The sequence below is a fragment of the Bidens hawaiensis genome, unplaced genomic scaffold (assembly GCF_021521415.1).
Source record: "Bidens hawaiensis isolate Kalapana, Puna unplaced genomic scaffold, B.hawaiensis_p1.1 tig00012889_1, whole genome shotgun sequence".
In the NCBI taxonomy this organism is placed as follows: Eukaryota; Viridiplantae; Streptophyta; class Magnoliopsida; order Asterales; family Asteraceae; genus Bidens; species Bidens hawaiensis.
The window spans coordinates 344,073-359,494 of NW_027492075.1; the positions used below are offsets into that span (position 1 = coordinate 344,073).

At 34.7% G+C, this 15,422-nt stretch overlaps 3 protein-coding genes across 3 annotated transcripts in view; 2 read left to right on the forward strand and 1 right to left on the reverse strand.

The window, feature by feature from the left end:
* The window catches only part of LOC143542502 (uncharacterized), a 44,994-nt gene extending 40,409 nt beyond the window's left edge, over positions 1-4,585 (forward strand). The window contains exons 2-6 of the mRNA XM_077035074.1: positions 1,885-2,089; positions 2,151-2,677; positions 2,962-3,036; positions 3,157-3,231; positions 3,877-4,585. Coding sequence (XP_076891189.1) covers positions 1,909-2,089; positions 2,151-2,677; positions 2,962-3,036; positions 3,157-3,231; positions 3,877-4,428 — 1,410 coding nt within the window. The 5' untranslated portion in view covers positions 1,885-1,908 and the 3' untranslated portion in view covers positions 4,429-4,585. The remainder of the gene's footprint in view (positions 1-1,884; positions 2,090-2,150; positions 2,678-2,961; positions 3,037-3,156; positions 3,232-3,876) is intronic.
* A 329-nt stretch (positions 4,586-4,914) lies between these two features.
* Positions 4,915-6,753, forward strand: LOC143542503 (putative clathrin assembly protein At1g03050). The gene is made up of 2 exons (XM_077035075.1): positions 4,915-5,556; positions 6,422-6,753. Exons 1-2 carry the CDS (start codon positions 4,926-4,928, stop codon positions 6,751-6,753), a joined length of 963 nt encoding a protein of 320 aa, XP_076891190.1. The 5' UTR covers positions 4,915-4,925.
* LOC143542501 (phosphatidylserine decarboxylase proenzyme 2-like) lies at positions 6,727-11,984 on the reverse strand. The gene is made up of 20 exons (XM_077035073.1): positions 11,784-11,984; positions 11,260-11,339; positions 10,584-10,608; positions 10,298-10,357; positions 10,133-10,201; positions 9,948-10,040; positions 9,821-9,871; positions 9,581-9,664; positions 9,406-9,497; positions 9,165-9,320; positions 9,004-9,088; positions 8,636-8,747; positions 8,451-8,551; positions 8,176-8,370; positions 7,943-8,038; positions 7,790-7,864; positions 7,603-7,695; positions 7,440-7,526; positions 7,087-7,137; positions 6,727-6,997 (listed from the first exon to the last, which is right to left on the reverse strand). The coding sequence occupies exons 1-20, from the start codon at positions 11,982-11,984 to the stop codon at positions 6,851-6,853; spliced, it is 1,953 nt and encodes a 650-aa protein (XP_076891188.1). The 3' UTR covers positions 6,727-6,850.
* Between the last annotated feature and the right edge of the window lie 3,438 nt (positions 11,985-15,422).

Genomic DNA, 15,422 nt, shown 5'->3' on the forward strand with positions numbered 1-15,422 from the left:
AACCAATTAGAACTTGCTACGTATCCTTAAACTAACCGTAACGAGTACGTTCACTAATTATTTACTCGTCACAACTAAATAAGTTTCATGCCTCGTAATCAACGCCCACGAGTAATTCATAAGTCATTTAGTCGCGACGAGTAGATTATAAGGTTGAACTAGTCGCGACGAGTTAACTACTAATAAACAACTCGTGTAGGAAATGTAAACTTGGTAAACTAGTCGTCGCGAGTAAAGGACTTATGAATTACTCGTGGGCGCTGATTACGAGACATGAAACTTATTTAGTCGTGACGAGTAAATGATTAATGAACGTGCTCGTTACGATTAGTTTAAGGAAACGTGACAAGTTTTAATTGGTTCTACAAACTACTCGTCATAACTAGTTTATAATACCTATTTGTGGAATTTTTGCAAATGATACCTAAAACTAGAAATTTGTTATCATAAATACTTATTTTGGGAATTTTCCCTTTAATTTATTCAAAAATCTCCAATGGTCATATAAACACACGCTAAACCTTTGCCACAAATTATAATTTGACAAACTACCCATATAGTTAGGGGTGGATTTGCCATGTGGTAAACTACCCATAGTGTACACCTTATTATCTTAAGTTATAGAAAAAAATTCTATTTGAATACCTGTGGTTTGCTGCTTCCATCCATTTGTGTACAAATTTAAAAACCTTTAACACTTTGAATACATATTAATTTCAATTGTATCCATTTGTATACAAGTTCCAAACGGAGTTAACCAATGCCGTTAAAACCACCCCCACATGAGCGGTATTTTCGTCTATTCAAATAAAAAATAAACCAAATTTCATATCAGACCAATTCAAAAATTTAAGCCAATTACAAAAATACATTGTTTATTATTCCCAAATAACAACATTTAAACCTTATGACCTAATTTTGATTTTTAATGATATTTGGGAAAGATGATACATTGTATGAAAATGATAATGTCTTTATGGTACTGTTAGTGAAAGTCCATTGTGATTGCAGGTACCTAATGGTATACTGTTAGTGAATAAAAAAAAACTAACATTATACATGAAAATCTGACAATATATTCCTATAAATATATGATCTGCTGCAATATATATCGCAATCTGATGCAATATATTGGTCACATTTATGTTACATTTATTTTGAAGTCAAAAAACTGAATTTAACATTTTGGTAGATGCTTGAATGAGTAATTAGATCAAAGTTAATAGTTTAACTAAAAGGTCAAATGTTGATCATGAACATGTGCACCTTAATTATACCACATTTATGTGTTTTCAAATTGTGTTTAAATTATATCAGAATCGCTTCCTTTTTATATAAATAAATGATGTTCCATTTAAATCTTGTAAACACAGTTTGACTATTGTCAAACTATTATGAAAAATCAACTACTACTATTTTCTTTGAGTTAGCCTAATTACAACATTATACGTAGGCATGTAAGCGAACCGAACGAAAACGAGCATGTTCGTAGGTGTGTATTTAACTTTTAGTGAAAATGAACACTTAATTGAAAATTTTTTTTTTGTGTCATGTACGTTCATTTTAAAATTGAACATGTTCTTGTTCGTTTAAAAAAAAACATATTTATGTTTGTTTATGTTCTTTTAAAAATGAACGGTTTAAAGCATAAACGGTTTTATTGGAATAGACGAAAATATCCCTCATGTGGAGGAGGTTTTAACGATTTGGTAACTCCGTTTGAAACTTGTATACAAATGGATACAATTGAAATTAATATCTACTCAAAGTGTTTCGAATTTATATATAAATGAATGAAAGCAACAAAGCTAGGGTTTTTTCTAAGCCACAGGTGGATGAAAAAAAGAATCCCTTCTTCTTCTTCCGCCTCCATTCCAATCCTAGGGTTTTTCACTTCAAGTCACAAACATGTGGTACCTCTGTGTGTTCTACCACAGATTACTAGACTACCGAAAACCCGAATTCGAATCACTAGCAGACCTATTTGGCGCATTCGAATGGAAGCTTCCTCAGCATCACCACCCTGATTCTCCATTCCACTACGTTCATCTTCCGTCTGAAGACATCGCACGCAAAGTCGCCAATAGAAGTATGTTATTTTGGATTGGTTCATGTAATGCTTCAAGCTCGTTTATTCTTTTCAACTGCAGGTATTCTTGTGAAAGGGCTTTATGAAATATGGGGAGAAGGAAGCTCGTATGAGGAGCTGAAAGAGGCAATAAACAGTTATCCAGATGATAGAAAGCTGCCCTACTTGACTCCGGACACCACTTTTAGGATCGTAATGGATACTTTTGGAAAAACTATTGCCTTCTGCGACCAAACGGCACGCATTCAACGGATGGATTACATCCCCTTTCAGGGTCGGGTTGACTTGAAGTGCCCAGATCACAAGTTTTGGCTTATGGAAACCGATGACTCGTCTACCAACGGCCTTCCTCCGGTTGTTGATAAAAGAATATTTTTCGGACGTGAAATTGGCGGTGCTGATAGGAAGCTGTTGCCTAAATATCAATTGAAGAGTCGTGGTTATCTTGGACCGACAGCCATGGATGCTGAGGTGGCGTTTTTGATGGCTAACCAAGCACAGGCCATGCCCGGGAAACTTGTCTATGATCCATTTGTTGGCACCGGGAGCATTCTTGTTGCTGCAGCCCATTTTGGAGCTATGACAATGGTTTGTGCTCATTTTTGTTTTTGGCATCAGTGGTTGGTAGGGTTTTTTCTGGGGGGGGGGGGGTTGGTGGCTGAATAAAAAGGTTTAGGAGATTGTATGCACAAAATATAGAGAACCTATTTGGTTCGTTTGGCCCGTTTTAACACATTCTTACGTAATTTTCATTTGTTAGTTTGAGATAAAGCTATAACCCAAATCGCCCCATTTATACACAAATGAGTCAAAATTGCTATTTATAGCACGACGAGTGTCCTTTATAGTTTCTTCTAATTTAAAGCTTTCAGGGAGCAGATATTGATATCCGGGTGGTGCGTGATGGTCGTGGGCCCGATTGCAACGTTTGGAGTAACTTTAAACAGGTAAGTTTTACACAATTTTTTTTTTAATTTTTAAAACCTCCTTTTCACAAGATATGTGCGTGCTTGTTAAATAACTAAAATATCAACAGTATCTAACTTTCTGATTGTTTATATTGACAGTACGGATTACAAATGCCAGTTTCACTTTTAAGAGCAGATAATAACCTTCCTCCTTGGCGTCCTGGACTAAAAGAGGTAACATCTCTTATAGAGTTATAGGCATGTGAACAAACTCAACGAATACGAGTGGAGCATGTTCGTGTTCATTCGTTAACTTTAACTGAAGAAACGATTGAACACGAACAATTAAACGAATTGCGTATTTTTGTTCGTGCTCATTTGTTAAGAAAATGAACGTGTTCGTTTATGTTTGTTCATTATCAGGCATAACTAAACATAGAATTTGATAAACGAACATGACTGATCTAAAATTAATTAAAAGTACATGTGAACAAGAATGTGTTGGCTCTAAAATGTTATTTAAACTATACTAAATTGTAATGGGCTAAAACCAATTATGTACATGCGAGCAACAATGTGTTGGGTCTAAAATGTTATTTAAACTATACTATATTATGATGGGCGTAAAATATTTGAAATGAATATATTGAGTGTAAACTGATGAACTTAATCAAACATAGACAAGCAAATGTAAATGAATTAAATGAAAGAACGTTCAAGGACATAATGCACGAACAAGACATGTGTTCACGTTTGTTTCTTTATTAAATAAACTAAGTTTCCGCCGAATGGTTCATTGAGCGCTCGGTTTGTTTATGGGCCTAATCTTATACAACAAAATAAAATATTGATTTTTTAAAATAATTCATGGTATCTTAGGTACTTGATGCAATAATATGCGACCCACCATACGGTGTTCGTGCGGGAGGTCGTAAATCCGGGGGTCGGAAACTACTAAAAGGAGTCGTGGGCCCGTACACTGTTCCTGAGGAGAAACGGACCGATCACATACCGTCGACAGCTGCATACAGCTTAGCTGAGTGTGTACACGATCTACTTGACTTAGCAGCCAAAATGCTCGTGATGGGAGGCCGGCTTGTTTACTTTTATCCTGTTGTAAGAGAGAGTGAAACCCTAGATGTTGAATTCCCAAAACACCCTTGTTTCAAGTTAGTTGCTAGTTGCGAACAGATTCTAAGCTACCGGTACAGCAGGGTATTATTGACAATGGTAAAGATCGCACCGTATACCGATGAAATTAAAGAAGCCGCGAGGTTACAGCATTTGGATTTTAAGGAAAACCATGTTAAGTGGTTGGAGGAAGGTAATCTTCATGCTGCGGTTTTTAGTCCCGAGTTCCCGCTATCTGATGATCAAGATACAAAAGGTGTTAAGGATACTAAGAAAAAATATAGGGGAAAGTATGTCTGAGATGATTAGACATTAATGGAGATTTTGTAACAGTTGTTAGGTTTTAGATGTTAGCTACTATGATGGTATTGTTTGAGATGATTATTTAGGGGGTGTTTGGATGTGGTTATTAAACATACTTATATTGAATATTTTGATTTTAAGTTGGTCAATTTATTAATGTTTAGAACTTTAGATATAATAATTATGGTTATCTGATTATTCAGGATTTTATTAACCACAGTAAAAATTGGTTGGTTAAAAAAATAATAACCTAAAGTTTGCTGTTTTGAGATCCATTACATCTCCACATTTAAATGCCAAAAGATAGAAAGATGGATGGTATCTAAATTCCATGCCCAAACAAGAAGAATTGAGGGGAAAAAGGATAGAAAGAAGTCAAAATAGACTTTCATGGGGTTGACCACAGATAAAGTCAAAATCTTGACCCTTTTTCCAAAATCACAAACAACCCATGCATGAATTCCTAATGTTCTTTCATTCAATTTCTTGATTCAATGATGGGTAGGTTCAGTAGGGCCATTGCAGCAGTGAAGGATCACACGAGCATTCGCCTAGCCCAGCGAGGCTCGTTAGCCGACCTTGATGTTGCAATAGTGAAGGCCACATCACACAACGAATACCCGGCTGAGGAATATTACATCCAACATATCCTGACCCTAACATCCGACTCGCCTCTGTATGTATCTTCATGTGTTAACACCATCTCTCGACGTCTAAACAAAACCCGAAGCTGGGTTGTGACCTTGAAGACGCTCATGTTGGTCCATCGATTGCTTCGCGATGGAAACAAGAGATATGCGCGTGAGATATTTTGTGCCACACGGCGTGGGACCCGTATGCTAAACATGTCGGATTTTAGGGACACACTTAGATCCAGCACGTGGGATTATGCAGCGTTTGTTAGGATGTATTCGTTGTTTCTTGATGAGGAGCTTGAATATAAAATGCAGGGAAAGAGCGGGGCGGGTAGCTCATTTGCACTCGAGGAAAACGAAGAAGAAGAACAAGTTACGGAACGTGAAGAGGTAGTCGTACCTGTTCGGGAAATGGAAAACGAGCAACTATTTGCTCGGATTACTCATTTAACACAACTTCTTGAGCGGTTTCTTGCTTGTCGGCCAGCAGGTTATATCTCCCTTACCCTTTCGTAGTCATTGAACTAGTCGTCTTACCGGTCTACTAGGTTTCTAAAACCTATGAACATTTTCAATACTATAAGTTAAATCTATATGACTAGTTTTGCAAAATATGATGATGATGTAATGCTAACAAAATAATATTTAAAAATATAAAATTTAATTAAATAAAATATGAAGCCTGAAACAAAAATAAAATCAATAAATTATAATACAGAATGAAAAAGAAAAATTAAAATTTGGTCTAACTACCTGTTATGGCATGTCGGTTCTACCAGCCTGACCAGTAATCAGATAGTTAAATGTAGGCAGTTCAAATAGACTCGACCAGATTGGTTTTTAAAGCAATGCTACCACATCTATTTTGGGTTTTTTCTACATATAATTGTAAAACTAAAAGTGGGTTAAAAAGACTTGATCATAATTTGTGATCATTATTATCATATTAACTATTTCTTTCTTCCCCACGTTCATAGCAGTGACATAAAAAAACCAAATTTAACCTTCTTCGTCATCATTGCCACCACGACCACCATATCCGTCTTTTTTTTTTTTTGAACAAATTTACAAACCAAACATGATTATTTTATCAACCAAATGCATCAGATAGACACATTACACTTTAACAAATTCTAATTCCATCAAATTTTATTAATTTGGCAAAACATCTAATCCATTATTCAAATTCCGATTCCTTAACAAATTCCACCTCATTAGAATAATTATGCGAACCAAGTGCGTCACATATTTGTTTAATTTAGCTCTTAATACAAGATCATTCAAGTAAGATTTTTTTGTCCATGTTGATTATAACAAAAAGAAACATATATTTACTTTTTGGATATTATTCACAGGTGAAGCAAGGCATGACAGGATGGTGATGGTGGCTCTATACACAATTCTAATTCAAAGTTTCCAAATTTATAGTGACATAAAAGAGGCAATGGGTGAATTGATGGACCGATTCGAATACCTCGCCCTCCCACACGCCACTAAGGTATACAATATAACCAACCGAGTGGCCAAACAGTACATTGAACTCGATATGTTCTACGACTGGTGCAAATCAGTTGGCATTGCAAGAACACCCGAGTACCCAGAAGTTGAAAAGATTTCACAAAAGAAACTACAAGCCATGGATGGTATTGTCAAACTGAAATCAGATGAGGCAAAACAAAATAGTTGAAGAACCAGGGTCGTTTTTGGTATTTCTACAAGTTAAGTCAAGAAACAAAACCATGTTTAGGACATCAGTTATTGTCTTTAATTATGGGCGGTTGTAACTAAAAGATAGTTATGTTTTTTATGTCTGGTAATGGAACTTCTCTTCTTTTTCTAACTGACACGCCCAACTGCATTCCAACTGAAACTAGAGTTTCAATTGATCTTGCGCTGTAAGCCAAAAGGTCCTCGTCTAACGCGATTGAATCCTATGAAACCATTTTTATTATTAAATTTAAGCATAAAATTTATTAAAAAAAAAGATAATTTTTAAATATTTATGTGAAGAGTAACTAACCTTCTCAAACACGCATATGACTGTACTTCCACCAAACGAGAAATACCCAAACTGTAAAATAGAAAGTATTGTTAGAAGTTTGGATTTTCAGTACAAAACTAATTTTGTACCTATATAAGGCGGTTGCATAACCGCCTCATTTTCTCTTTTAAGAACTACGTACAAGCGTTTATGTGATTCTCTACTTAAAACTGGTTTTGTATCAACATGCCCAATATACATAGGTTCTTCAATATAGAACCAGTTTTAAGTAGAAAACGGAGAGAAACACTTGAACTCATTAACCTTTAACGCGTGTACAAGTGCTTACGTATGTCTGTAAAATAAACTAAAAAAAGACGTATTTTTTTAACCTCATCTCCTTTCTGGACATAATCGTCCTTCTTCTTGGTGAATGTGATACTGCCAACCATGGTTGCTCCAATTGCCACAAATGCCACCTAAGTAGTAATTATGATATAAATTCAATTTAAAAAAAATAAATTTGGTAGTTTACAACAAATGTAGATCACAAACCTTCCCGAAATCTGAGGTTGATATAATCGATACAGAGCGTTTGTTCTCCGTGAACACATTGCAATATTTACTATTTACCGCTATGGGGTTGACCTAATATTCACAAATGAGAATTTATATGAACAAGAGAGAATCCAAAAACACCAAATGTAAGTAGTCATGTGACACAATCGCATCGTGAACGTACTGTATATAAGCATCCTGGTATGTCAACAATCTGCTCGATCTTCCCTGAAACCGGGAAATGGAACCGATGATAATCCTGTCAAGAAAATATAACCACTTGCATAATCGGTCAAAACATTAAAATAGATTTAAAAAAAAGAAAAAAAAACTGTACCTGTGGCGCCAAACGAAATATCACAAGTGTGCCACCGAGGAAAGCATCTGAGCAAGGTACATTGCCGAGAAGCCCTCGTAGCGAAAACTTCTTACCCTAAAAGTTTATTAAATAAAGTTAAAATCATATTTGTCTGTTGTCTGATCACTGACCAGCAGGGTATTCGTGAGGCCCGTTTGTGAATAAAAACAAATACTGTTTGTGAGTGTAATATGGAGTTTAGTGAAAGAAACCTTGATCCAAAATCTAACACTTTCTTCAACTGTATTAAACGCCATTAACCGACAATCAGCAGCACAAACCGCCACATCATCACGCCCTGCAAAGGCAACTGGTCGGGCTCCCGGTTTCAACTCTCTTATAAAGAATTCATTGAATGTTTTAAAATGATGCAAAGGGTATTTAACTTCAGCCATATTGATTTGATCCTATAGAATATCAACAACACAACATAATCATAAAATAAGTTGTTAAGCATGATTTATTTCGAGTAGAATTTTTATCTTGCCTTGAAGAATTTGAGAAACGCGGGTATATCTTTTGCAGATTCGGTTGTATTCATTTTCTTGCCCTGCTTTTCTGATATGCTTTGCAATAATTCTTTCGCCCCTGCGGTTATATTATACAACTGTAAGTAATAAAATGGATAAATAGGTAAGTTTATTTATTGAATTAACCAAATTAGTAAATTACCTTTGTCCATAATCCCAAGGCCTACTTTAGATTGATAAATAGCTCTCATTGATAAAACAATCTTTCCATCAATTATTTCCTCCACAAGCCTCTTTTTCTTCCTATCAAAAACCTATCATCCAATGCAGTTGCTCAGGTATTGTCACACACACACACAACAATTAGTGTGCCAAGCAGTGTTAATATTATTACTCTACTTCAACTTTATTGTAGCATAATTACTCTATTTGGAGAAATCACATAAATGCCACCGCGCGGATTTTCCTAACTTCGTACACTTTGCACCATAAAGCTTATTTGTATTTGATCCTAACGCTATATATATGTGTGTGCACGCGCTCGTATAAATAGAGAGAAAGAGAGAGTACCACAATATGGGAAGCATTTGAGCCAGAGTTCAAGCCGGCATCATAAGACGAAACATGAGCCCATTCTGAGAGTTTAAACATCCACCTTGAAAAATGAAATAATTTATATGAGATTAAGACTTTAATCTAATTATAATCATCTCATGGTAATAATATCTTACCCGTATGAAGCTTGTTTATCCGTTAAGAAGCCTCCGGTCATAAGCTGGTTACCAGTGCCTTCATCAAAACATAATGACATATGAATCATCGAGTTCAGCTTATCGGAAACGTCTAGAGACTCCCCACAAACAGGACAGTTATTAATCAGTGGCTCCCTGAATGAACAAAGCATAACATATGTTACAGCTCATAATATTATTAAAAACATACAACATTATAGTATCATGTGACATAACATACTTTTCTTGTTGCACGGCTATTAATGTAGCGAGCTCGTCTATGCTGACAACACCATCTCCGTTTTCATCAGCCGCTTTAAAGAGCTCCAATTTCTGAAATAAAATATAAAAAATGTTTTATATAACATCTGGCCTGTCATACCATCAAGTAAAACAAGTAGATTAATAATTTAAACCTTTTCTTCTGCGTGTTTATTTCCGAATACATTTATCAAATCCGAGAACTCTGAGAAGGATAATTGACCATCACCATTATAATCCTGCACAACCAAAATTATTTAAAAACAGGCCGAGTTCAGGTTGACCTGTTTATTAAACAGGCTGTGCTTGAGTTGACCCATTTTAAAACATGTTGACAAATAATGATAAATGAAATGGATTTCAACAAAAAAGATTAAAGATGATCACAATCATACAACAATACACAAAATCCGCCTTGCAAAACTTTTCTCAGTTTCAATTGGGTCCTGCAAATAATAAATAAAGTTACATTCATCAACTGGGACCGAATGAGTATAATGGTAATGTAACAAACTAACACACCTCGACAGAACACGAAAGCGATATGCTGCCAACCACAACATCGGGTGATGATGGATCCAGTAACTTAAACACTTCTTTGCCAGAATCTAAATCCTATAAAACATAAAACCATGATTTTTATATTCCATCAAATTTATAATCAAATAATAATAATTATTATTATTATGCTTTTTTAAAACACTTACCCTGCTAAGAAATTCAAACAGATCTACCTCACAATGTCCAATTAGGTGGTTTTTTGACAGTCTATTGGTCTGCAGAAAAAGATAAATCCATATTAAAGATTATTACTAAATCATGGTCCTACAAGCATACACACAAGTTAAATAATATAACTTTTTGGTACAAACCTCAAAAACAGATATCTTTGCAACATGAGGCCCATTTCTTTCCAAAAGCAACTTTTTCTCCTGTAAAATAAGTTACATAACTCAAATGTGACATCACACAGGGTATTGGTTGAGTTTCCTTTTATTAAAAGATTTTGTAATAGTCAGATTGATAATCTATTATAAAAAATGTGAATGGCTATTTTGATAATGTATTTAGTGAAAATGGCTATTTATTATTTTTAATTCATGGAACAAACAATTGAAACAAAGTGAAAACCACTCATGGGCTTGAAAATACACTTACAGAGTTCCATTGAGGCTTCATGGTCCTGCAAATTATTCAAAAAATATAATTAACAAAGTTGAAATCGAATTGATCCTGAAATTTCTTTAAAAATCGAAAACTAGACTCATTAACTTTTTATAATTAACAAAGTCTCTGTTTTTTCGGGTTGGGTTAAGCCAGGCCGGACCCGCAGAGTGATTTTTTGTCCCAAGATGTTTCATCAATAATTTATAAACTATGTACAATCCCAATACAAAACAAGCATAATTTAAAATTTTACATAATAGCATAACATAATCCCAAAAAGGCATGGCAAATAAACCCAAGCCCGATCAGCAAAGCTAAAACATCCAGGATGACCGAACAGGTATTCGGGCTTGAGGCCAGGCATGGGATTAGTTTAAAAAATTCCACAGGCATAGTATTAAGTGATACCCGGCCGATTAGCCCCGGCCCGATTAGCTGAAGCGTGCATACTCGTTTTCCCAAGCCAAACCAGCAAACATTTTCTTTCTATTTTTAGCTGTCACTGAGTAATAGAATGATATCCTATTTATTAACATTCAGATTTTATATTTATAATTTTCTTAAGTAATAACATCAAATAACTTTTAACAAACCAGCAGGTATCCGGCGGGGTATCCAGGTTACTCGGTCCCAACCTAATATCAGTTTCATCGTTGTCACACTTAACTGGTCAGAAATTTCGGTCCGAAACGTCTGTTCTCCGATGGAAATACAAGCAAGCCACTTATCTTTAAACTTCATCTCCGCCTGAAACCCCATTCATTCACAATTTCAAATTTCAATAACCAATATCTATCACAATTCACATAAACAACTAGGCCTGCTAATGAACCGAACGTTTTTTAAACTGTTCGGTGGAAAGTTTGTTTATATAAATCAACAAAGAAACATGAATAAATTTGTTGTTCATTTAAATAAACGAATGAATCGTTCATTTATGTTTCTTCGTTTAAATACATAGGTAGTGTTATATATATATATTATATGTACTTGGTTAATTTTTGTTTGTAAAAAATAAATCATAGTGATCATATATCCAGTAGAGTTCGTATAATATGTTTGATCAATTATGTTCATTAGTTTACGTCTTAAGCGATCGACCGCGAACATGAAAAGAATATATCTATATGTTTGATTACATGTTTGTGTTTGTTCGGTCCAAGATAATTAAAATAAGCAGCAAGCGCGTACCGAAACAATAGTGAGCAAAGCAATACCAGCAAAATCCTCCAAATTAGTAAGCCTCGGATGCATGACACCATGGCTCCGGCGATGAAGATGAAGATGAAGCTTGGTCTTGATTCTCTGGCGACGCGACGAGTGTGATTTGGAATTGGAACCACCGTCGTTTGTTGAGTCATCAGAAGATGATTTTGAGCTTCCATGCCCCATTCTATTATGAAAGAAAGAATGTGAGAATTGTAATTGAGAGTTTGATGATTGAAATTCAAGTTTGACTATATGTATGTATGTATGTATGTATGTATGTTGTTGGCTGATATTGACATGGAAGTCGGCATTAGATTCATACCCCGGACTTTGTCAACGCGTCAAAAGGGTCGCAAAAACAATTACATATTGAGATGAGTCACGACTAATTAAGTTTTATTCGTTTTTCAGACACAACTATATTTTCATTTATTAGACTAAATTATTAAGAAGAAGAATAAGACAATTCAAAACTTTGTACGCGTGAAACTACCGAAAGCACCATCAACTTTTTTTTACTTTATTATTAAATTCAGTTTCTTTAAACTTTTTCATTCAAAACCGATTTTGGCATACTTCAAATGATAAATACAAATGAATTGTATCTGTTTACGTGTCTATGTGATAAGCTGGTAGACATGACTAACAGCATTCCCAGTTTGTTCCCTACCCTATATCTATATATTCATATAACAAGATTTTATTCCCCGTATTACGATGGTTATTTTACATTATTCGTTTTTAATATTTATATATATATATTCGGATTTTAATTTTATTTATTGTAAGAAAGTTAATAATTGATATACTTGAGGTTTGATGATAAAATGGTTTCACAAATAAATTATATGTTATAATCCGGTTTAAAAGCTATATGGGTTTGGTTATACCCATTACCCGTTTATTTTCTTTATTATAAAATTGTTTCTTAATTATAAATAATATCTTTTTTTAAAATAAAATAGGATATTAATTTTTAGTATATTCCTATTTTATAAGATTTTCATATCAAATATTTGATGAGATTATTTTTTAATATAATGAGATGTTATAACCCATTTAAGAGCTATCTGGGTTTGGTGAGACCTTTACCCGTGAATTCAGGTCAAATGCGTGAGAAGCCTTCATTTACAAATAAAGTAATCTGATGTCTTGAGAGAATGGTTGTTTTACATTTTTCGTTTTTTAATATTTATTTTTTGGATTTTAATTTTATTTATTGTAAGTAAGTTAATAATATACTTAGGGTTTGATGATGAAATGGTTTCATAAATAAATGATATGTTATAACCCGTTTAAAAGTTATCTGGATTTGGTGACCCGTGACTCGCTTATGTTTTTTACTATAAAATTATTTATGAATTATAAATAATATCTTTTTCTTTTTAAATTGGATATTAAAATTTAGTATATTCCTATTTTGTAGAATTTTCATATCAAATAATTGGTAAGATTAATTTTTAATTTAATAAGATGTTATAACCCATTTAAGAGCTATCTGGTTTTGGTAAGACCCATACTTATGAATTTTGGTTAAATCAATGAGTGGCCTACATTTAAAAATCAAGAAATCTGGTGGCTTCCATAAAGGGGGGAGCGACCACATTGCGACACATAGGATTTTTGGGTTTTCGTTTATATATATTATAGATTACACTAAAAAACACTGTATTTTTTCTCTCCTGCTTAATTAAATACTAATTTTTATACCTTTATCATCATATTTTATCTCTCTTTCACTCACAACTACTTTATAAAAACATTAAAAAATTATACAGTATCTACAGCAAAACCTCAAATTTAACTTTCCCATATAAATTTTCTCTCTTCTCTACTCACAATAACTCATAACCATATCATATAATTTGCAAATTCCCTTCACATAATTTTAGAGAACGGGTTAAGAAGCTCTAAACACTTATTCAGACTGATTAGAGATTATGATTTATGTGCTAAAAAAATGTTATTTTAAGGTGGGAGAATGTGTAAATTTCCAACCTTTGAACATTATTACTGTTTTTAGTTGTCATTGTTTTTTTATATTTTGGTTTTGTCCTTTCATACTATACTATACACTGTCCAATATACACCTCCTAGACCGTATCAACTTCTTTTTTTTTCACTCATTACAACTTCTTTTATTTTTAGTGAGCTGTAACGTACTTTGGTTTGAGTTATGGTTAAGATTCTATTGTCGTCGTAATTCCATTTCATAAACTCGTATTTCATAGAACTTCAACTAGCTAACCAAAGCATGTAAAATGGATTAAATAGTACTAATAAAATCATGAATTAGATTTATAAAATATTGCCTTATTGAAGAAGCACGGACCTAATCTAGTGGGGATCGGATCTATGTTTCCATCAAGTACGAACTACAACACGAACCTAGAGGTGCACAAATCGGTTTTTTTAAAAAAACCGGTTCGGTTAATAACCGGACAGGTTTTTCTTGGCCTGGAAAAAAACCGGTTTTTAAATAACCGGACCGGTTTATTAACCGGTTTTTTTTGGTGCAAAACTCGGACCGGTCTAACCGGTTAGGACCGGTTTAGAAACCGGTTAGAACCGGTTAATAACCGGTTTTTTTTAATTAACCGGTTTTTTTTTTTAAAATAACCGGTTAATAACCGGTTTTTTTTCATAATAACCGGTTTTAAAATTAACCGGTTTTTTCCATAACCGGTTCAGTAACCGGTTTTTTCTCTAGAACTTGTAACCGATATACGAACCGGCGGTTACTAAACCGGTCAAACCGGTTTTTAAATAACCGGTTTTTGTAAAAACCGGTTTTCGGTTTAAACCGTTGAACCGGTTCACCAACCGGTTTTTTTGCCCATCTCTACACGAACCAACAAGTCAGACGTAATAGGGATGAGCTCGGTACCGAAAATCCCGATCCCGAAAATCGCAAATTTTTTGTACCGGTACCGGTACCGAAATGTTCGGTTCCGTACCGATATTTAAGGTAAAATTCGAGAAATACCGGTACCGTACCGTACTGGTCCTGAAAACTCAAAACCTTGGTACCGATTCGGTACCGGCGGGTACCAAATCGGTACTGGTTCGGCCAATCGGTACCATACCGATTTTTGCTCATCCTTAAGACGTAATCAAATCTCAGCTAGATTCATGTGAAACAGACACCGCGAGTCTCGCTACGGGAAGGAAACGGGGGGCTTCCCGTAACCACTCTCTAGCGTGAGAATAAGTACTGTTCTTAAGGAGAGAAAGTACAAAGTGATTGATGTGATATGTGAAGAATGAATGAGTACCTCATGATGGTGATAAAGGTATTTATAGCCCAGGATGGAGGAAGGTGATTGGTGAAGTTTTCACTGTCTAGAATATTCTTTTCTACCTGAACGGACACGTGTCGCGCCTTGATAGGGTGTGACAGCCTGTCCATGTGAATGGTTGCTACCAAGTGTCCGGCTGTCCCTCTTTCATTGGCTAACGTCCTTGTTAGGGAATGTTATGGTGATCTTCTAGAACTATATTGCTACAACTGCTCTTCCTTGCCACGTAAGGACTCTTTATTGTTTCTTCCTTGTGTGGGCTTCTCGTGGTCCGCGGATCTTCTTCCGGGGTATCATTAATGACCGCGGGTGCTATCGGTGA

What these genes read in the sequence shown, in the direction of transcription:
- LOC143542503 (XM_077035075.1), top strand. Translation starts at nt 4,926, where the DNA reads ATGATGGGTAGGTTCAGTAGGGCCATTGCAGCAGTGAAGGATCACACG. An exon ending in TCTTGCTTGTCGGCCAGCAG is followed by an intron (nt 5,557 to 6,421) that starts GTTATATCTCCC and finishes TATTATTCACAG; the next exon opens with GTGAAGCAAGGCATGACAGG.
- LOC143542501 (XM_077035073.1), bottom strand. Translation starts at nt 11,984, where the DNA reads ATGGGGCATGGAAGCTCAAAATCATCTTCTGATGACTCAACAAACGAC. An exon ending in CTTTGCTCACTATTGTTTCG is followed by an intron (nt 11,340 to 11,783) that starts GTACGCGCTTGC and finishes ATGGGGTTTCAG; the next exon opens with GCGGAGATGAAGTTTAAAGA. An exon ending in ATGTCCAGAAAGGAGATGAG is followed by an intron (nt 7,138 to 7,439) that starts GTTAAAAAAATA and finishes TCTATTTTACAG; the next exon opens with TTTGGGTATTTCTCGTTTGG.